At 47.8% G+C, this 22,838-nt stretch overlaps 1 protein-coding gene across 1 annotated transcript in view; it reads right to left on the bottom strand.

Annotated features, from left to right (window-relative positions):
• Window positions 1-22,838, bottom strand: part of SLC38A8 (solute carrier family 38 member 8) — a 36,816-nt gene that overhangs the window by 2,704 nt on the left and 11,274 nt on the right. Inside the window, exons 2-10 of the mRNA XM_077831511.1 lie at window positions 18,752-18,942; window positions 13,578-13,776; window positions 12,080-12,239; window positions 10,254-10,358; window positions 8,604-8,661; window positions 7,383-7,497; window positions 6,274-6,421; window positions 5,062-5,261; window positions 2,634-2,685 (exon numbers count right to left, since the gene is read on the bottom strand). Coding sequence (XP_077687637.1) covers window positions 2,634-2,685; window positions 5,062-5,261; window positions 6,274-6,421; window positions 7,383-7,497; window positions 8,604-8,661; window positions 10,254-10,358; window positions 12,080-12,239; window positions 13,578-13,776; window positions 18,752-18,942 — 1,228 coding nt within the window. The remainder of the gene's footprint in view (window positions 1-2,633; window positions 2,686-5,061; window positions 5,262-6,273; window positions 6,422-7,382; window positions 7,498-8,603; window positions 8,662-10,253; window positions 10,359-12,079; window positions 12,240-13,577; window positions 13,777-18,751; window positions 18,943-22,838) is intronic.

Here is a 22,838-nt window from a genome sequence, read left to right as displayed (position 1 = left end):
TGCTTTTCTCTTAGTTGGAGGGCTCTCACTTACGAGAAATTGTCAATGCAGCCTCTACTACACAGAAATGTGGGCCCCGCTGAAGAATAAAGAAACTTTCCTTTTGCTCCCGTTTCCTCACTTGTCAGTGTGGCTACACCATTGCATTAAACTTGCTTTGCTATTTTTTCTTAGCCCAAGGGTCCATCTTCCTGACCAAAGTAAAAACCTTCCAGACTTTAGTCAAATAAATTCCATCACAACACTACATGAGTAATAAAGAAGAGTTGGACACTGAAAGACCCTCACTTGTAGAGGCTTTAAAAACATCCTAGTTTGCTTCCAGGGTAGTTATGAATATTTTCTTTGGAAGAGAAGGATGTTTGGGTAAAGCTACGAGACTCCAAGATACTGTCTGAAAACATGCCCACAGAACCGGTCAGTTGACTGAGTGGTTTGTTCATTGCAAGGCAGGAGAAACAATAATCTGACAACTCTCTTCAGGTGAGCAGGACTGTCCCTGTCCATCTGAGCTATAGTGAAATGCAAAATTCAGTTTAAGAAACTTACATTGAAAGATACTTGTGAATTTGGTTGTGTCTTGACTTAGGTAACCAGTCTTTAAGGATGAAATTCACAAGAGACCCAAGGCTCTGCTTATTCACCATTTAATTTGCTGAGGGCTTAAATGTGACTTGTGCTGGCTCTCTCTACAGGCCCATTCACTTCCCCCATCATAGCTGAGAGACCTGAACCCATGACCTCCAGCATCAGAAGTGGGAGTCTTAAGGTCTAAACCCACCAGGCAGCTGCACTGGGGTAAACAAACTGATTCCTCTCCAGCCTCTTCTTAAAGCCAACTCCTGTCTCACAAACCCTCCATACCACCCTGCCAAAGCCCATTAAAAAATGACAGGCCAGTATGGGGTAGTTCATAATTACCGCTGGGCTTTGGACATTCCTGAAATGAGCTCAGGAGGGAATTGCATCCAGCCCTCTTTGGCCAGAAGCACAAACGGTTACAACATGGAAACCAGCTCGTGGGGCAGCATTATTTCAGGCAAAGAATCCTGGGAAGAACCAAGAGGACTTGCAGGGAAGCGGAGAAAGCAGACTCCAGCACAGTGAAAAGGGCAAGTTATAATCAAGCAACAGCAGTTACTGCTTCTGGTTGCGTCGCCAGGTAACAGATGACTGCAGGCCAAGTGCCAAAGCTCAAAGCAAAGGCTGTGCAGGCTGCCATGCAAGGGGGCTGCTGTTGCCAGATTCAGTCACGGAATCTCAAAGGTATTTAGGCACCTAACTCCTGTTGATTTCAATGGGAGTTAAAGGTCTTGGAGGATCTGGGCTGAAGGGCTCAGTTCTGTCACCCTTGCTTGCGTTGACTAAGACCATACCATGCAAGTAGCTCCACGACTGTCAGTTAACGTGCCTCCATCTCACGTGTAAGAATAGGAGAAATAAACCCACTGAAATTTTAAAAGTACTTACAAGGGTGAAGGTGACAGAATCGGGCCCTTACTATTTTAAGTGACTTGATCTGCGTTTAGGTGGTGGGCTGACTGAAAGATGCATGGTAGAAGCTTAGGCTGTCAGCACTGTAGAATAAGCATTGATCAAATCCAAACAACAGAAAACCTACCTGCTTGCTCATGAATTGGAAATTAATCTGCCTGTTTTCCAGCCCTCTGGGCCTGATAAATTAAGGCATTTAGTGCACAATTCAGAGAAAAAAATACATTAAAATTCCTTACTAACAGCTAGAGCCGGGTGAACATGCGAGCAGTATTCATTCCAATACAAACCACATGTCCATTTTGACTGTATTCGGGACCCTTATTTGCCATGTTTACACAGGGATTTTTTTAAAAATAAGATTGCAGAAAAGGGTCTCATGAGCAAACAAATATGTCCCTATGGCCATGTGGGCAGCTCTTCCATTGCTCACGGAGCAGAACCACCACCACCATGTGGCTTAGGTGACCAGTTGCACACCACATAGTGAAGAGTCTGGTTAAAAAGAAACCAAAACCCGTGAGTGCAGAATTTAAAGAGAACCAACTACGTTTGCCTAATTTGTCAAATTATTCACTAATAACTCATCGAGCTCTACAAACACTTCAGCTTACAAACTGAAACATTTAAGATCGAATTTCTTACCATTCAAATGGTTTCAAAATTCTTTTTGCACTTTACACAGCTTAGGCAGTGAAAGTAGACTGTCTGTCCCCTCTCTCTCGACATAATGCTGTTTGGGTTCTCAACAGGAAGGGAGAATTACTGTATATTTATAAAAACAACAAGGAGTCCAGTGGCACCTTAAAGACTAACAGATTTATACACACTCATCCTTTTGGCTTTAACTGCTATGATTATGTCCCTCTAAATCTGTTATTTGATGTCACATTTTGAGACTGCAAGAGCCTTGCAGTGGAGTTTAGAAAGGAAAACCGACACAATCATTCCATGTTAAGTTTTCATGGGCACTTCTGATGTGTGGGAGATGAAGACAGAAATGGAGGGACCCTGCCACGTTTTTGAACTGATCATTAGGGACAGCTCCACTTACACAGGCTTATACATGTAGAGCACTAGGAACGTCTCATAATATTTATATGCATATATCCAGCCCAACATGGTATATGGAAGCTTACTTTTTTCTTGGTTCGATGGGTTCCATTTCCATTGCACATATTAGACATAGCCCTGCAAATCAAACCATACATGATATGTCGTTTAAACATGTTCCCAAATATTCCTCCCAGGAACCATAAGGCGGCAGTGGCAATTTTAGACAGAACCACACATTCACGTGTTTGTTTGCCAAGATCTTGCAGTAGTTCGGTTGTGCATTGCCGATCAGCACTACAGCTCTATTGGACGCATGTGGATAAAGTCAGCTATATCCTTGGATGCCTGAACTTAAGACTTTCCCCCCCATTTTCAGAAGTTTAGTGGGATTTCCATCCTTTTCTGTTGTGGCTTCTGCTCTGCCGGCACGTGAACTCACTTCTAGTGGTTACTTTTGTATGACACCCAGCTACTTTTAGAGGGTTGTTACATAAAATCATTCACGTGGATTCATTTGACTTAGGAAAAAAATGACGATGGCTCAGATTTTGAGAGGTCTGTAGGCATTGCTTTGCTCAGCATTGCAACGCCTAAACATCCGGGCCTTTGTCACTTCTATAACCTGTGACAGCTACGAGCGGTATGGAAATGTGACGGAGCATTGAAGTAATGTAAATGGAGAAGGGTAAGGAAGGAACCGTCTTTTTTGTTTTTCTTTGCCCACAGAAAGGACCATCTATTATATTTCACATCTACCTCCACCTACATGGCATCCCACCAAAAAGAAAGTGTGTAGATTACAAGATCAGACCGTCTTTGGAAGTTCACACAGGCCGTTGTTCTGCAGCCACACACATTGCTCTGGAATTACATTTGTTTTTGAAATGTTCTCAATACGTGGGCAACCTGATCAGGTCTTCCTCCTGATCTCCCCCTTCCCCTACATACACGGAGAGGAAGATTTCTCCAGTGACTCCATTTTCCACTAAACTTGTACCCCTCCGATGACTATTGGCAGGGGTGAAAGTAAGGTGGTGCGGGCCAGCACGGCGTACCGGTAAAACATGGCCATCGGGACCGGCCCCTGCAGCCTTACTTTAAAGCGCTGCCCCGGCACTTTACCCTCACTGCCCCTTTTGCCCTCCCAACCCGCAAGGCTGCCAACGGGTTGGGGGTGGGGGTGGAGCAAAAGGAGCAGCTACCGCGGGGCTGACGATTTAAAAGGGCCCAGGGCTCCAGTCGCTGCTGTGGCAGCAGCGGCCAGAGCCCCAGGCCCTTTAAATCTCCACTGGAGCCCAGGGCATGTGGAAGGGCTGGCTGGGGGAGGCTGACCCCCCCAGCCCCACCCCTTCTGCCCGAGGCCCCACCCCCATACCAGTAAATTTTCAATTTTACTTTCTATTGGAATTACTGCAAGAAAGTTCATGACCACCATTTTGGAACACTTGAAATCTTAATTGCCATGTTGATAACGCCGGGCCAGAGTTAGCATTATAACTGGCACCTACAAGTTTATGTGAAGAGTTTTTAGCCCAGAGGCTCAAAGAGGAAGGGATTCTGTAAAAAAAAAAAAAAAAAATTCAACCAGGGAATTTACAGTCCTGAGACAAAGTTTGAAATAAAAGTAAGTAAGTGGCGCTTCCAGCTGTAATTACCTCTCACACCTTCAGTGAAGGAACCTACAAAACATTTGCTCAAGAGGGTGGTGGCTGAAAACAGCAATGAACAGAGAAACACCACGCTACTGAGTGCCTTGCAAAAGCAGCTCTAGACACATTCCTTTAAACGGAAGAGTCTCCCTTTTGCTGAAGAATGAACAATCCCCCACCCAAAAAATATTCAAACCTAGCATTTTTAACCTGTTTCATTGCATTTTACATCTACTCTGTGTAGGTTAAGGGATTACACAAAGATGCAAGGCTGCAGAGAATCAGAACTTGTGATTCATGGACACACTGATAAGTTACCAAACAAAATTCATGAACATTTATTTGTATCCAAAACTGCCAGATTGCAGCCACAGCAGGAGATTCTTATCTGAAGGCTACTTTAAAGAGTCTGTGGATTCTGGAGCCTTTCAATCAGGCTCTTTGCTCTAGGAATAGGCCCACGCAGAAAGGCAAACTTAAAAAAGCCATCCTCTTTCCCCCTCCAGCTCAGAGCCCCCAGATGAAATCTTGGGGAGAGATGATGTTGGGTTGGTTTGGTTTTTTTTGTTTAAAGGGGCAAATGGAGCAGTGGTCAATGAGAATTTTTTTAAACTCGCACATAGCTCCCAGTGCACCTGATCAGAGAAAAATCTGAGCAGGAGCCCTGCCTCCGTGTCAATTCCCTTCTGTCACCCCAGTTTTCAGAGGAAATTAATTCACAGAAAGCGTTTTCACCCCAGAGGCTCAGAGCATGGGAAGGAAGTTTGGCAGCCTCACTGCTCAATAGTAACTAATGCAGCAAACCCTTCCCAGGCTCAGCTCCTGAATTAAAATACGCACACATCTGTTAACAAGTACGTGCCTGGAAAGATAAAGATGAAGGCGGCGCTGATGCCACCAATAATACTGATCACCTCGCTGATGTCAGGGACAAACAGAGCAATGACGAGCGTCACGATGATCCACGTCATCGTCAGCACAATCCTTGTACACCGCTCATAAGGCTCCATGAGCACGAGAGACCTGCACTTGTCATTCAGGCAGACATCCTGTAGGACAGACCTATCAGACAGACACAGCCAGGTTACATACAGCGCTGTGCTGGGCTCAGAACTCCTTGCACTGGATTGTGTTTGAGCAATGCACTCAGCAGGGGGCAGTGCAGAGCTCAGCTCCACCACAGCAGGGAGTTGCTCGTGGACCACGCGGTCTGCGTAGACAGACTCATACCTCCCGCACACTCGCTGCCCTTTCCCAAGCGTCTCTGTGCGCAGACGGAAAGCACCACCTTTTGGGTTGGGACAGGCTGTTTTCCCCAGCACACTCCGCAAGGGGAGAGGCCATGGCTTCACCATCTCCCCGTCCCTTTGGGGACAACATCTGCCCCTGAACAAAGGCCTGGGACAACTTACTATTTGTATGACAGACGCACCTAGAGGCTCGAGCCAAGACAGGGCTCAGCGAGTTACACTCACCTCAGCTTTGTTACAGTGAGGGGAAGATACCTCCCTGCTAAAAATCTCCCTTTCCCCTCGGTCTGGCTCCTCAAGACGCACTCTTCCTTTTCCCTTCCACAAGACCCCCCCGCCAACTTGTGTCTTGTGATGTGCCAGCTCATCCACCTGCACACCCTTCCCCAAGGCTGCTTGCCCGGGTGTCCGGTTTTATCATCTCAGACAGCCCCTGCCCATCGATCCCTTGTGGGGAGGTTGTCACTGCCTTCCGTACGGTGGCCACTGTCTTTGTGAACCTTCTTCACACTTAATAATGCCTATTGTCCTTTCCGAACTAGCCCTTTCCTGGCTTTCTTCCTTCACCATTGTGAAGGGATACCCAGTCGGTGGCAGATTTTCAGCCACCCACATTTGGGTCTCCGCCTAAGGCGTTAACTTTGAAACCAATTCAGTGTTTTGGAGGTGGGATGCGTTTTGCCCTTAGTAATATCCCTTTCCAAATCTTCTCTTGATGAAATCTACATTACTGACACCTACCACCGTGACAGCGTGGGCATAAGCCCATTCCTAAGCACTGCCCCTCCACAGCCGTGCACATCTGCAGTCTCCCTCTGTCTCACCTGCCCAGCAGGAGAACGATTGGGTAGATGGTAATGATGGAGATGCCAAAGAGTAGCCGGGCTATGATGATGACCACGTCATTTCCTGGGTATGACATCAGAATATCAGCAGCCACATCAGCACCAAAGGTTAAATAGCCATAAAGCCCTAGAAACAAGAGAAGCAGCAAAGATCATAGGCATTAAATGTGATATTGAGCTACAGTCATGATACCATATGGGGAGGAGTTTGGAGTAGGAACCAACTACGAGGAAAGTTATTAAAATGAATGCGTATTGCTCATTATAGCCGGGGCTGGTAGCAGTGCCTATTTCCAGGCCCCTTAGGCTGAGAGGGGGTCCTTTAGCAGGGGGCGGGCTCCGCCCACCCACTTCCTGGATCCCAATAGGATTAAGGTTGCCCAATGTGTCCCATATAAAAATCTGTTTATAACTTGGCAAAACTTTAGCCATTTGGGCTCAAATGTTGCATGCTGGGTGTCTGCCTCAGGCTGATTTGGGGGGCGGGGGGCAGGAGTGTAAAAGATTTGAAAGACTGGATGGTGGTCACTTAATGAGGAGCTATTCTGTTAAGTGAGCACCATCCATTCAGTGCCCTGACTGAGGCTGGGGTCCTGTGGGAAATATAGTTGGGGATTATGTCACTGGGGACTGTGTTATAATGCGGACGCAACAGAGGGCCGCATCATGATTGTGCAGGCAAACTTAATTCTGGCATTTCATAGCTTCTGAATGATTGACTTTGCAATGGTAATAAAGTTATTTTAACATAGGTTGTGTGTGTATTTATCACTTATGTGGGAGGAAGACAAATTTATAAAACTTCCTTGCCAAAGGACTCCCTTCTAGGGCAGCTGAGCTACAAAGAGTTGAAGCAATCTTTAGTCAAACAATTTAAAGGCATCCTGAGCACAATTAGCTGAGGTGATGCTAATCAGGAAAGCCCTTGTCCACACCGAGTGCTATGGCATGTTTCACGTTGTAGACGAACATGTGGTCTAACATGAAGCCATTGCCAACAAGACCTAGGCATGCAGTGTGGTTTCTGGGTCAGAGGGGAGGGGGTAGAAGTTTCAGCAGGTTAGGATAAGGCGAGAGGGAGGGGTTACCTGTAAGAGAATAAATTAACAGGCAGAAGAGCATGGAGAGCACAGACACCACGATCCAAAGGGAGAGTTTCTTGTTGTGCATGCTGCTGTAGATGGCAATGCAGGCTTCATGACACTGAAACACGAGAGAACACTGCATGCTTATGAGCAGGTGAAGGGAGGATGAAAGGCCTCGGATCCCTCTCACTTATCATGTTCCCTCTGTGCCTCAGTCCCGCCACCACCCTGTCCCCAAACCTTCCCCTGGGGCCTCCCACTCCCATACGCAGCCACTCCACCCTTCCCCCAGGCCCCTGCTTCAGCCGGAGGCAGACTGCAAGGGTACCTCCTGAGTCCCCTCCAGAGACAGAGTGATTCTCCCTGGTCACCAAAACAAAGGGCCGGTCCTTCCTCCTCCCAGGAGGACACAAGGGGACGTTCTCTGCCTCTGGAAGGGGTCACTGCCACCCCTCTCAGGGCCGGAAACAGAGCTGTTCCTTTCTCCCCACCTCAGACAGCAGGGGAAGGGAAGTGACAACCCCCCTGGTTCTTGTTGTCCCCACCCCTTCCGTGGGGCAGGATCTGAGCCAAGCAGCCTCACTGCTATGGACCCGAGTACAGGGGAGCTCTGATCTGGGTTCCGCTGGTTCTGCCTGCTCCGAGACCGGACCAGAACACAGATCCAAATCCTCATTCTGCCTTGACCATCTGGCTCATGCAGGGCTCTTACTGTATCAGACTTCCTGCATGAGGTAGCCTCATTAACACTACTGCTTATAGAAAGATGCCCATTACAGGAAGCTCCTTAAATCAAGCCCCTTCCCCCGTCCTCTCAGACTCACTAATGAAGGACACAACTCAACGTTGGGATTACGTCTGCACCAGACAGGTATGTACGCTGCACTCCCTAAACTCCCAGGGTGAAATCCTAGCCCCATGGAAGTCAAGGGGAGTTTTGCCTTTGACTTCCCTGGGGCCAGGATTCACCCCAGTGTCCCACCCTAGCAGGCAGAGGCCTCCATAGATTCTGGGATGCATGGTCTTGCGAAGGTGGGAAGGGGGGAGTCCTCTTTGCTTGTTCCTTGTCCTGGTCAGGAATCCCGGGACGGGGCAGCGGGGAAAGAGACCTTCCCTAGCCTGGGGCATCGTGTTAAGTGAGAGCTTCTGCGAAGGCAGCCGTAGTAGCAACCCGCTGGACTGGCCCACAGAAAAGGACAATTGAAATCCACACAGTGCTGTTACCTGAAATCCAAAACAGATCGTTGGGATGACACTGAACATGGAAGCCAAGGAAGAGACCCTGCAGATGGGGAGAGGAAGGGGAGCACAGGTGATCAGTTGAAGAAAAAGTAACTCAATGGGGCAAGAGGAGAAATACATTCACAGCCTTGCCTGGCACCACAGCAAAAAGCTGCCCCCCAGGAAAAGTAACCCAGCAGCATCTACTGGCTACTCCAAAAGGAGGCAAGTTTGCACCCACTTACACAACAGGCAATTCAGCTTCCATTCTTGCAACAGACACTGCGTGCCTGGAGCCCCGCTGGCTTCCAGGAGGGTCAGCCCATGTGGAGTCAGTTGCAGGAGTGGAGCCTTCACTGCACACGGACACCCTAAACCCTGGTCTACCTGAGGGAATAATTCCCCACTGGCAGCCCCACACATTTGCCAAAGAACCCCTAGCACAGACAGCGCTCCCACAGTCACACCCATTTTATAACCTGCCGCAAACCAGCTCCTCAGCAGGTTTAACAGCGGTGAAGAGGCCCAAAGCCACCAGCCCCCTGCTGAGGCCAGGGCTCTCACTCTTGCTAGTTCCACTGAACTGGTGTTGGCACCAAATGAATTTATTGCACAATTGCCTAATGTAGACAAGGCCCTGGAGTCTTTCAGGGTTGACAAGACTGGAATTTCTAATGTAAGAAAGCAGAAAAAGCCTCCCACTGGGAAATTTTGTGTGTGTGGGGAGGGGGAGGGTTTTCAGGCCTTCTTGATTTATCAGACTGAAGCGAAATAAATAAGGAAAAAGGACAGATGCCCAGTTCTCCCTCACACCCTCCAGGCACAGTCACCTTTGAAGAGCCACACAGCCATGACAGACCCTGAAACACACACTTCTCCCAACCCCAAGAATTCATCATCTTCCAAGGATGCCTGCATGCCTCAAATACCCAGATGGCTCACAGACCCTTTGTCAGAACGTATCCTCTGGCCTTCAAACTAGAGGGCCAGATCATCTGCATCGCTCCGCTGAAGTCATGCACGTGGCATTGATTTATGCCAGCTGAGGATCTGACTCTGAAGTTGCTATTTTATGCAACCTAAATCCATGTACAACCAATTTTTTAGCCACCCCTCTGTTGCCCATATGAGGTGCCTGGTGGGCCCCAAAACATAGAAACCCCCTGCTTAGACAGCCACATCCCAGCCGTAGCAGCAACAAAAGGGTTACTACTCTAACCACTCTACCACGGCACTGATTGCTTAGCCTTGTTTCAAAGCAAGCAGCATGCACTTTGTTGGATTAGTTATTGGGGCAGGGAGAGCCAAGCGCTCCTCAAGGGCCTGGGACGCAGGTTAGCGCCTCCAGGCATGATTGCAGCTGCCCTGGCCACTAACTTTATTGTCAGCAGATCCAGGATTCCTCCAGGACATTAGCACAGCATGGCAAGCCAAGGAGGAGGAATACAAAGGAAAACAAACAAACACACACAGGCAGACTGTCCTGCAGTTTTAACAGCCTGGCACTGCATAAAAACAGCCCTGACGTTCCAGCACATTTGTTGTGTTAGCATCCTAATTGCCACTCAGCACATGTGTCTCCTGGGTTTAGTGCCAAGTCAAGGACCCCTTGAGCCCCTTGAAGCAGTGATAAATGGTTGCACTAATACTTACCTTGAGGAATAATGGTGCTCATACAGGATAACATGCTCCGTCCTTAGGTAGTATTTTATTATAATCACCAGGGTCAGGTAGCAAGCAGCCAAAGTACCTAAAATACTAACACAAAGGATTGGAGAGGAAAAGTGTTAAGCTTTTATCGTACTAAATGAAGATTCAGCCAGGCTATGTTGGCAGGCTGTAATGTTCAACGAGTGCGCGTTACAAACCTATCGGAATATACTGCGATTTAGAAGGGCAGCAACCTGGCTGCTCACAGAAACTGGTAAAATACTGCACTTTTTAGTTCACCTGACTGCAGCCAGACCCCCAACATGCACCAGCATCTGCACAAAGGGAAACACCTCCCTGTCCACAGAGAGAAGCGTTTTAGCTCTAACAGGAGTCTGGCCCGGAGTCTCCCCTCTTACTTGAAAGCAGCAAAGAGTCCCGTGGCACCTTGTAGACGTATTGGAGCATAAGCGTTCGGGGGTGAATACCCACGTCTTCAGATGCATGCATCGTATTCTCCCACGAACGCTTATGCTCCATTACGTCTGTTAGTCTATAAGGGGCCACAGGACTCTTTGCCGCTTTCACAGATCCAGACTAACACGGCTACCCCTCTGATACTGTCTCGCTTGGTTTACACTGCTATGACTTCATTTGGACTTGCTCCCAATTCACTGAGGGGAAAGCGGGAGCACAGAGTCACGCCCTATGCCACGTACGTGTTTTCTGTAACACTTACCACTTCTTAGCTTTGCAGAGACAGGAATGAGCTCACCTGCCACTGAAATGCAGCCTCCTCTGGGGTGGAGCGAGAGACACGCTGCACCAACAGCACAACGCAGGAGTGTGAGGGAGTGAACGGGAAAGATTAATATCTTGGACTGAAACTGCAGGCAGGGGGATTTAGGTAGAAAGAAAATTATCCAAGATGCAGTTTGGCCAAGACACTGATTTAGCACCCCCATTCCTCTGAGAGATTGTTAGGGGGTCCGTAGCGTCATTCAGAAACCTCTGCCCGAGTGAGAGGTGCTGAAAGGACGGGACGTCAGAGAAAGCCGTGTTAACGTGTTCCCAGTCTCTTCTTACGGTGTTTATTTTAGGTCACACCCTATTTATTAGCAATTACAAGTGATATTATTGGCTGACAGCCAGCTTGTCTTCTCAGCTCTGCTCTGGCACTAGGGATTCGCTTGCCATGTTGTATTTACCAAGTTCACCAGCAAGTTTCTTAATCTTTTCTAAGAAGCGAAACCAATTCGCCAAGTCCCAAGCCCAACGAGAGCTCAGCTAACACACGTGTGGGGCTCAGTCCCGCAGGCGCGCACAAAGCCAAAGCCCTCGCCCTGGTTCAGTACCTGTGGACAGGTGTTTCTGTAGCGTGGTCAGAAGCTCACAGGTGCTCACCTGCACGGACTGGAGCAGCGGGGAGGATGGCTGTACATGGGCCCGATTTCAGCTCCTCCTCCTGCGAGCCAGCCAGGGGGAGTGGCTGACTTGAGAGCATTTCAGAACAGCACGTAGAAGAAAGCGAGACCAGGGCAGGGAGGAGGGCCTGCCGCTGACCTGGGAGTATATCTGAAGGCTACCTGCAGCTGCTCAGTGCCTCACTGGGTATTTATGGCACAGTGATCTTGGTGCACACCAGCCTGCACCTCCCACGTCCCTCCTCTTAAGTCCCCACATTGGGTGAATTGGGGTAACAGAGCACGAGGCTCAGCTGCCCTGCCAGCGGCTCAGCATGCTTCTCTCACCCCCTCGCTTGCAGAGCTGGGTGCATTTGGTCCCAGTTCAGCCTATCAGCCTTCCGCACAGCTCCGGCGTTAGCGTACCTGGTGTATTTCTGGAACCCGATCTCCCTGGGGACAGACAGAGGGAAGATGACGAGGGCACACAGGGCAGTCAGGGTGAAGCGGTAATCTGTATACCAGTGCTGGGGAGGAGGAGGCCCTTCTCCGCTCAGAGTCACATTCATGTAGAGGGAGTCACATACTGAAGAGGAGAAACGGAAGAGGAGGTTCAAGGGGGCGTAGGAGATCAGCATCAGCTTCTCTTGTGTTGTCCTAGTGGTCAGCAGCAATACGGACAGCAACAGCATAAATCGCTTTTAAGATCTCACACGGGAAAGGCTCACGAGCACCCAGGAATTAAGATCAAGTTTCAGACAGAGGGCTCCAGGGCCGTAAGGATCACACATGCAGTCCCATCAGTAATACAGCTCGGCAGACGCTGGACTAGCCTCAGCTGGAAACAGGAGTTTACAAAAAGTCTGGGAGGGATTGGCCATGGAGAAAATGGCCCGCTGCAGGATTGACAGGATGGCCGCCTTTCGCCAGACGCACAGGCAGCAGGGTGTGCCAAAACGCTCTGCCTCCCTCAAAATTGTCTCTGTGCTGATAAAGTTAATGGCCTAATTTTCCAAATGTGACTAGTGATGTTGGGTGCTTTCCTGGAGACGCCTTAAAGGGGCCAGACGCTTAGCACTTTCCAAAAATCGGGCGTCTTTATGATATCTCAAGTTGGGCACCCCTGCCCCAAAATCAAGGCCAACACATTTGTTTTGGGAGTCTCTTATGCATGCCTAGGGGGCGGTTTACGTACATGCAGAGAGCCTGAATGATGCAGACTGCAATAGCTCATGCTATTGGCCCAAACATGGATGGCCACTTCTGCTTTGGTGGGTCTAGGGCAGAGGTGGGCAAACTACGGCCCGCAGGACCGTCCTGCCCGGCCCCTGAGCTCCTGGCTGGGGAGGCTAGTCCCCCCTCCTCAACTGCCCCCCTTCCCCCACAGCCTCAGCTCACCATGCCACCAGCGCTCTGGCCTGCCGCTCCTGCCGGGCAGCACGGTGGCGTGGCTGTCTCCAGCATGGTAAGGGGGCAGGGAGTGGAGGGTCCCAGGGGGCAGTCAGGGAGCAGGGGGGGTTGGGTGGGGCAGAGGTTCTGGGGGGGGCGGTCAGGGAACAGGGGGGGCTGTTAGATAGGTGTGGGAGTCCCCTCAGGGGGTGGGGGTGTGGAAAGGGGTCAGGACAGTCAGGGGACAGGGAGAAGGGGCAGTTGGATGGGGGTGGGGTCCCGGGAGGGAGGCGATCAGGAGACAAGGAGCAGGGGGGGTTGGATGGGTCGGCGGTTTGGGGGGAGCAGTCAGGGGGTGGGGGTGGATGGGGGCCAGATTGTTTGGGGAGGCACAGCCTTCCCTACCTGACCCTCCATATAGTTTTGCAACCCCGATGTGGCCCTCGGGCCAAAAAGTTTGCCTCCCCCTGGCTAGGGTCATGGTCAGAACAAGGGGACTCTGTGCCAGGTCCATTCTCTAAGCAGGGACACTTACATTTTTCCAGCTGATCGCCCACAACTCTGAGAAAGGCTACGGAAATCATGAAGAGATTTAAAATGAAGCAGATCTCGCAGAGCTTCCCAATGGCCGACCCGCAGATTTCTCTGACTACGCCCTGGTACGTGGACTGGGTGCTGATGGAGGAGGCATATCCCAGGATCACTAGGCCGCTAATTAGGAATATTAAGGAGCCCTGCAGAGATGGAGGCCATAGGAAAGAAAACTGCCGTGAGTTAGCATTTCCACTGGTCCTCTTTTAACCAGTAACAATTAGAACTGCCCATGTTATGTTGTGAAAGTCTTTCCTCAAAAAGCCCTGGAAGTTACATGGCAGCTCTGTAACATAAGCATAAAGCAACTGATACCCAAGACAAACATCACAGGCTTTGGCAAGAGGAGGCTGCTTCCTTTTGATTCTTCTAGTAAAGTGAATGCCTCTGAACCACTAGGAGACAGAGAAGGGAGAGCGCAGAATCCCAGGCATCACTACATTTATTATTTGTGTTGCCGTAAAACCTAGGTGCTTCGGCGCCGTACAAACATAGAACAAAAAAGACACTTTTGAGGGGTAAGATAGAAAAATCTAAAACAGAATTGGCGACGCCCAATCTTGTATCCGGCCACTACATGGCAGAGGGCAATCTAACCGCCTACTTTAATGGATGCATTGTCATTTCTAATGCGGTTGGTTAGCCCCGATTCATAGATAGATCTCGAACACCCCTTTCTATCAATGTAGAATGTAACGTATCAATCCAGGCTTGAGTACAATGAATATGCAGGTGTAAGGAGAGTCTTTAGGTTTGGTGTCTCTAGTTTATTTCCTGGTGGAACCTGGGCCATAGTGGAACACAGGCTATCTGCCAATGCTATTCTGAAGGAGACACACCTAGTACGTCAGTCCAGGGTGGGGGTGCTTTTTTGCACTAGCGGCCAAGATAGGCTTCAAATGAAGGATCGTTTTAGGAGAATAATCAAAGGTTAGCAAATTTTCCTGTCAAAACACCCTCCAGCAGCATCACCTCAGTATTATCTTCTTCTGCCTCTTGCTGGCAGCTGCCATGCAAAAGAGTGAACCCCAACAAGAAGAGAAATTGACCGACTCTGCAGGGGAAACAGTGAAACTGACGATGCAGAAGTGGGACAGAGGGGGAAAGTGTTGCAGTTAGGGAAGGACTTTTCTTCCTGCCTCTTTGCGCTGGGAAACCTGAGCTATACATAAGAGAAATACCACCACCTAGCACTTGTTATCAGGAGATCTCCAAGCGCTTTGCATAGGAGATCATTATAAATGAAATCAAACTGGTTACAAGGTTCTCACCACTGCCCTGCCACCCTACCTAAGGCCTGCTTGCTGAACTTTTTGGGGTACTCCACATGTATTTCATGTGGTAACATGGAAAACAAGAAGCAAAGTAGATGCCTTAAGCCAAATCCTCAGCTGGTGTAAACCAGCATAGCTTCACTAAAGTCAATGAAGCAAAACCAATATGCACCAGCTGAGGCTCTGACCCTGAAAGTATGTCTACAATGCGAAGGAAAACCTGCAGCACCAAGTCTCAGGGCCCAGGACAACTGACTTGCGCACGAAGGGTTCAGGCCACAGGGCTAAATAGCCGCATAGACATTCCCACTCAGGCTGGAGCCTGGGCTCCGAGACCCTTCCTGGTCACTGGGTTTCAGAGCCCGGGCTCCAGCCTGAGTGGGAATGTCTACTCCACTGTGTTTAGCCCCGCAACCTGAGCCACTTGACCTGGGCTCTGAGACTTGGTGCTCCGAGTTTTTCTTTGCTGTGCAGATGTACCTTCGGTACCTTCACTCAAATCACCATTATACAAGCACAGAGCAATAACAAGGGAAGTCTGATATTTGAGATGGAAGAGCCAAGAATCAGATTAAGTTTCTTCAGGGGGGGGTTTTCAGAGAAGATCTAGAAGTTCCTAAACCTGCAAAATCACCAGCAAGCATTTACAGCGGCACCAGCTGTACCCCTGATGAGGATGACAGGAAGAGATTGACACACCTGAAAAAATACATCTTACAGGGGAAGTCTGCCTTCAAGGAGGAAGTGAACCCAGAGGAAATCTCTTAATTGATGCATACCCGTTAGTAATCTTATTTAAAACAACATACAAAGTTAAAAGATTTAAACCTGCCTTTATTTTCATTTAGACTTCAGTTAAATCCACTAGAACCAGAAAAAAAGGCCAAAGAACTAGCTATACACATGGGCCTCATTTCCAGCATGGCTTAGCTGCCCCCACGCCCTTTGACTTCAGTCAGCGTTGTGGGGGGCTCAGGTCTCTGGGTATCAGGCCCATATGGTAAGATTTCCTCAGTGTCAGTTCAAGGTCTCCCCAGCCTGGAGCTCAGGAGCCGGGCAGGACGGTCCCACGAGCTAGATGTGGCCCGTGGGCTGCAGTTTGCCCACCTCTGCTTTATCCCAACCCCGTTCACTTCACTGGGCTTTGGATCAGACCCTCAGTCGGTGACTCATTTAAACTTGATGCAGGAAAGGTACAATGGGGCTCAGATCATATTCCTCATAAAAATCAAACGGAGAGAGTGGGGCCCTATTCTTCTCATGTACGCCAGTCAAGCTTGATTGGTTTCAGTGAAATTACTTCTGTTGTATAACAGTGAAAGGAAGAGGAGGATAAAGTCCAGTGCCATGGACATAATAGAGGTCCAGGAAGGTTCATATTCATGTGAGGGGAAGGTTTTCAAAAGGCATAAAGGGCAAGTGGGCACCCAAGTGTCTTTGAAAATTCCCCTGTAACCTTTTGAACCTACTCCTACATCACTCAGTGCCTGTAAATCCTAGAGACAAGGCGCAATGGTTTCTATGCTGGAGGCATCAGGTTATTTGTGAGGACATGGCTGCCCATCAGTTGTGCTTTTGTGTGTTTTCATATTTGATTTTAATGGTTATTGTCTCACCAATATTAAGCCGCAAGAAAATTTTGCACAATAAATTGCAGAGTCTGTTACACAAGTTGTGTGATCTCATAAGAACTCTTACCAGCTGGAGGATAATAAATGCATATTATGCCAATAAACATGATTAATGCATAAACAGCACCTCATTAATAGATTACTTAAATTCTGATTTTGTACATCCGACACTGAATATCTTTGATTTGTTAATACAAAAATGCTTGTGCAACAAAAAAATTTGTTTTCCTCCTTTACCAACTTTTAAAACTTGCTCAATAATTGTTAACGATTCTATCAGTATAAATGAAAATTAGGTGTTTGTCTTACTCTTCAGAATTTTTGTAACTTAGTACACTTCCATCACCCTGTAATTCATTCATTTGGGTCCCATTCAAGATCTTCATATCATGATCTCTCTCACTTCAGATTCCTTAAATCCTGCATTTTCAAGTTGAAGACTCTCCAATTATCTTAAATTTATTTTATGCTGATGTGAGGCCCAACCCAAAGACCCGTTCCATCGAAGGGAGCCTTTTCACCGATTTCTATAGGTGTTGAAGCTAACTGAGAACATGGAAATGTTTTGGTTACTGGTTGGAAACTACAGACAAGAAAGTAATTGTGTACCTCTAGCTGAAGGAGAATTAGATTATTGTGCAAAGAAGTCAATGTTATTTTAATCAAACTTTGCAGAAAAACGTGGCATTGGAGTCGGTGGATAATTGATTGGAAAAGCTTCAATTAATCAAGAAATCTCACTGGCAGAGTAGAAAACTCTCTCTTACATATCTCAATTACCGGCAATATGAACAAATAATTTAAAATCCTCCAATAGACAGGTCATACCCACGCACAGCATACCCACAAATTTCCATACAGGGATGCCATCTCTGTCCCCGTAACTATCCACCTCACCTACCACAAGTCTAACGTAGTTCTTATTCATTGAAATTCTAATGTGGAGCATCCAGAAAAGGTGAATTCAAACAAGATATAGTTGCATCAGTCCTATCACTAGGAAGTGGTATCAGTGCACACAAGTTGGTCATGCTTAATGTTGCCAAAATTAAAATGACGACTTCCCCCCCACTGACTTTTAATTATAAAAATCTGTACTATTCTTGATAGAAGGGAAATTATATAGATATGGTCTTTATTATAAAAAAAGTAAAACAAACTGAGAAAAAGGTTGCGAACTTGAATCTGTGTCTGTCAAATCTATCGGGTGTTTTTACCATCAAAGGTTAATGTACTTTTGGTAATATATAAACTGAAACTTATTGAATGCTCGAGCCAATCTCTCTCCATTTATTATTCAAATCATAAGAATAATTTGTTTTTAATATGAGAATGTTGGATGAAAGTTATGTATACACCTCATTTCTATCATCCTCATTCACCTCAATTACCAACCCAATTAGTTCGTAAATTGCTTTTATGATCATGTATTCCTTAGCAATTTTTACAAAACTTTCCATTTCTTCACAAGTTAGACAAGTACATTTTGTTGGGGGTTTTATGTAACATATTCTCCCATAATAATTGTACCAAGTTGATAGGAGTCTCCATTCTGATTACTTGGTGGCAGCTAAAGGCTCCAGCCCTTAGTTGGAATTGGGGCTCTCTTGTGCTGGATGCTACAGGGTCTGCCCCAAAGAGCTTACAGTCTGAGGCCCCGGATTCCAAACATTCCCATGCTTCGTTTGGAGCATGTGCTCATGCGTTGGCAGCACGGGGGTGTAAAGGAGCTCAGTGACAGACACAGGGCAGAGAAGAGGCACAGGATACCCAAGCACAGCGATCAGCACAGTGTTTGTCACATATATACATCGACACACAATCCCCAACAGGGACTGGCTATGGACTCTTTTTAACTCCCTGCACCCTCCCCTAATTACAGAGTAAACCACTGAGCTGACCAAGTGCAATCCGAACTCACCTCTTTACTATGTCTTTGCTCTACAGTTACTAGCTAGTACCACTGCTAGGTAAGAGGTGGGGCATAGAGGGCAGGGGACGAGGGCAGTCTCACAGCAAAGAGACACTCTATAGGAGCTGAGGGGGACAGGGAGTGTGGGAGGAACAGGGGGAAATACAGAAAGCTATTCGTTACCACTAGAGAAAGATTAAGCTACAGGATTTCTTTTCGCCCCTAACACAGAATCTTTGCCCAGTCCAGTGAACTAGTCAATCACTCTACAGAAACCCTGGGATATTTACTTGTCACTTACCAGTTCCACAAGAACAGCTGCAGTGATCCCTCCAGCCTTATTGAAAGCCCATGGGAAATTAAGAAGTCCTGCTCCAAGAGACGATTTCAGCATAATAAAGACAGCCCCGGCAGAGGATAGGTTTGGGCTACCTGACTCCAGAGTAGGCTTGGCTAACAAGCCGATGCTCTCTCTAGCCAGCTCCTTCATCTCTGAAAGGAAAGAGGGTTGGGTTTAATTGTCTCAGCGTGGACAGATCTATCTAACTAACAAGTCTCTCTGGAATAACAGCTCCTTGGGAAGGTGAGTCCACTCACATAGCTCTAGAGCTGGATTTGGAGCAGCACATCTTCCTTCAAACCAGTTTATTCCCTGCTTTGGCAAAGAACATTAAAATAAAAGGAGTGGGGGGCTCAGAACTTTCACCCCCAATCACAGACCTGCGGGGGGAGGGACTGTCGGAAACCAGATTCTTCTCAACCAATCAAAGGTCAGGAGAATGTGAATCAATTAACTGAGCCAAGTTGTGTTCAGTCGTTTCTCAGTGACTCATTTAATTGGCAGTCTCTCTGGGGAGGATTAAACAGGAGCAAAATAAGTGGCAAAGCTGTGTCAGATTCCGCAGAGAGGTGTGTGCAAAGATGAAGAACAAAGAAATGGGCTTTGGGGGAAAACCAGGGCCGAGTTTCATATGAGTGTTGTGTCCTCTGTGCAATCCAAACTAGTCGCCTACAGGTTAGAAAACAACCACCTGGGCCTGATCCATAGCTCACTGACACCTGTGGAGAGACCCCTCCCTATCCACTGACTTCACAGGATTTTTGTCAGACCTTATTGGCCCCAGTTCAGCAAGTCCTGTAAGAACAGGCTTACCTTTAAATGTGTGCTGAAATGCTCTGCTGAATCAGGGCTTACGTGTATTGTTACTTCCCCTCTGTTGGATGACAAGGATTCTAAACACCTCTGCTCTTTACTTAGCACAAGACATGCCCAAAGGTACACAAAAACAAACTAATAGTCTTCTCCCCTGCCTCAGTTTCCTCACCACTGTGGGGTGTACTCTGGGCTTGGGCAGAGCCTTCTGGGGTGTCTAGGATCCTTCCCCTACGGCTCAGGGATTCTCTTCAGAAATATGGCGTCTTCTCTGACCTTGGCTAGTCTACAGGTAAACAGGATTCCCCTGCTAACCAAAGCCTTCCTCTCTCTCCTGCCCAAAGCTTTCTGTGTGGCTCGGTGAGTCTTCCCCTGACCCACCCAGCTTCTGTGACTACTCAAGACTAGCATCAATACCTGGGATTCTTTGTTGCAGGTCTGCGGATTTTCTACTATTGCAGATACACTTTTAATCCTTTGGAAGAAGGCTAAACATACAATATCAAATTTCTCCAGTGTTTCTTAGGTTTCTCAGTTCCGGGTTACAGTTTTCATATTAAATCAGTGTTAATAACTAGATAAACAGACATAGCAGGCATATATAGAACAGAATTGTAGAATGTTGCAAATAAACGTTTGATTAAGGATTTCCCTTATCCCCTTTCATATTGAATCAACTTCCACAATAAACTCTTTTCTACAGTATGGAGAAAATGGATACATGAGCTAGATTCTACTCTTCCTGGCCCAGTCCAGTGGCTTCAATAGAGTCACTCCAAATTCACACCAGTGAGACAGGAGAATCAGGCCCACTGTGCCCAGTCAAAAGTCCACAGAACCAAGGGCCAGATCTGACCTCAGTTACACTGGAGTAAAGCCAGAATCATTCCACTAAAGTCAATGGAAGTTGTCTAGATTTACACCTGGGTAACTGAGCAGAGAGTCTGATGCTCAGTGAAGCTAGTGGCTTCACTCAAACTCCTCTCAGATTAAACATCCCATCATGGTTGACATAGAATCCTGTTTTTTCTCCCCAGCAATGGGACAATCTAATTCTCTCAAAAGCTGCGTGGAACTTAGAAAATGTCCCCACCAAAGGAAAGTGTTGATTTGCCCAGCAGAGTTTGTTTGGTCTCTCGTGAGCACTAAGCTGGGCGCATGATCACCACTGCAGAGGAAGGGACTAACAAACGTACAGGAGTCGCCATAGTGGCTGGCACACTTATCTCTGAGTCAATAGGCTGAGAGTGCCAGGACAGAAGTTCCCTGCCAGGACAGAGGCTCATCTTGGAATTTCCATTTCTGCAACTCGCCCACAAATGGAAATGGGTTTGCAAAACCGCTAGTGGCAACGAGCAGAGAGAGGGTATTTAAGTAGCTGTGGTTATCTCGAATTTGGGCTGCTTTAGGGGTTGCCTTTCTGGTAAATGACCCATTTGGACTCATTCCTCGGGCCCAGGGGGTCACGGCTGGAGGATCCATCAGGATTTCAGTAGTCGCCCACATGCAATGAGGAAGTTCAAATCTGCAGCTGCCAAAGAGAGTGCTTGTTGGCATTGCCAGCAGAGGCCAAGGATTGACTAGCCGTGAACAATCAGCTCTCCTCATATGCCGCAGGGGTGACCCCTTCTGCTCAGGGGGAGGCACGTTAGTGGGGCAATAGGGGCTGTTTGCACAGATGCTGTCCCGCTTTTATGTGCCTTAGGACTTCAGGCTGCTAACCTAGAATCTTTCATGAGCACTAATGACCTAATCCTACATCCAGCTCCCAGTACCAGGGCTGAACCCTGGGGATATCCAGGCAGGTAATCCCGCACTCTCTCTGTGGCTGTTACTGCATCAGCCTGCATATTGTTGCTTGTACTCCCAACTCTGCAAGGGGCAGCGGCCAATGGACTCAAGCAGCAATGGATGCACCAGCTCCCCACCCCATTCTGTTCCTTAACACCCCCCTGACAGCATTTCCCTGGAGCGGGGCTCCACATCTGGAATATGCTCCCCATCAAGCCTCCACAGATCCTGCTCCCAAGGCATCAGAACAGTCCCTGTGCAAGCGCACAAATTAAAAGCTGGCAAAGCACATTCAGCCAGAACTGTAACTCACGCAATCAATTTAGAAAGGAAAGAAATCTGTTGTTAAATAGCTTTGCCTTCGCCATCTAAATCCGAATGTTGGGGCATGCACTGGGCTAACAGACTGTTCAAAGGAAAGGGTTAATCCCTATGCATCACAGTGGACGCTTTGGCCTCCATGTTATTTTAGCTAGGGTGATGCCTGGATGCTTTGTCTTGATTCCTAGTTGCTTGTAACCAGGGTGTCCAAGGAAAGCACACCTTCATGTTAATACCACATGTGAATGACTCCCTGGGACAGTCTGACAGTCCCTCATTCATTTTATATTTCCCAAATATGTGACCTTCTGATCTCGGTAAGAAGGATAAAGAGACTTTAATCAGCTGCTCTAAGGAATTATGGATGGCTAATTGTGCCTGTCACCTCAATTATATCTTTGCAGCCTATGGTGTTTGTAACTATTTAAAAGATCCTTTTTGGCCTTCATTAGCTGTACACAAAAGAATTCAGAAATAATTAACATGTATGATTTAGAAATTGGCCAGTGGGCTGTAAAATACCAGCCAGTGGGAAAGTCTTGCAATTCGGACCGGCGCTTTGATACGATTTCATTCTGGTCTCGAGGCTCTGGAAGGGTTTTGTAACCGTTCATTAGTGACACTATGAGAAAATACAGCTTCCCCATTAGCATGGTCTTGAGTAAAGCAGGAAGGCTTTCAGGAATCCCTGTAATTAAAGTGCACACAAATCAGAGTGACAGGAGGACCAGTCAATCACTCCAGATGTCAGAGAAGACCAGAGCCAGAAGGTGAGATGAAGGGTTGGGATGGCCAGAGTGCAGCCCACAAGACAAAAGACAGGTTTCTTCAACATGGCTCCCAGCTGCTCTCTCAATATGGAGGGAGGTTCACAGAGGCAAGAGGTTCCAGCATGAAACACTCCATCTCGCTCCCAACAAGCTGGCTGCTCAAGATGGGACACTGCATGGGCATGAGACAGGGCCCACCTCCACATGGTTAAGGAAGGCAGCTGCAGTCTGCTTCAGCACGTGCTGAGTGCCCTGCATTTTGTGGCACAGCCCTGCCTCATGCTCCTTAAATCTTGCACACCAGCATGGTTGTCCTGAACATGGCATGGTTTCCCTGGTATCTATATCCCCTG

Source organism: Eretmochelys imbricata, chromosome 12, assembly GCF_965152235.1.
Source record: "Eretmochelys imbricata isolate rEreImb1 chromosome 12, rEreImb1.hap1, whole genome shotgun sequence".
Lineage (NCBI taxonomy): Eukaryota > Metazoa > Chordata > Testudines > Cheloniidae > Eretmochelys > Eretmochelys imbricata.
This window is presented reverse-complemented; position numbering and strand designations above follow the sequence as displayed.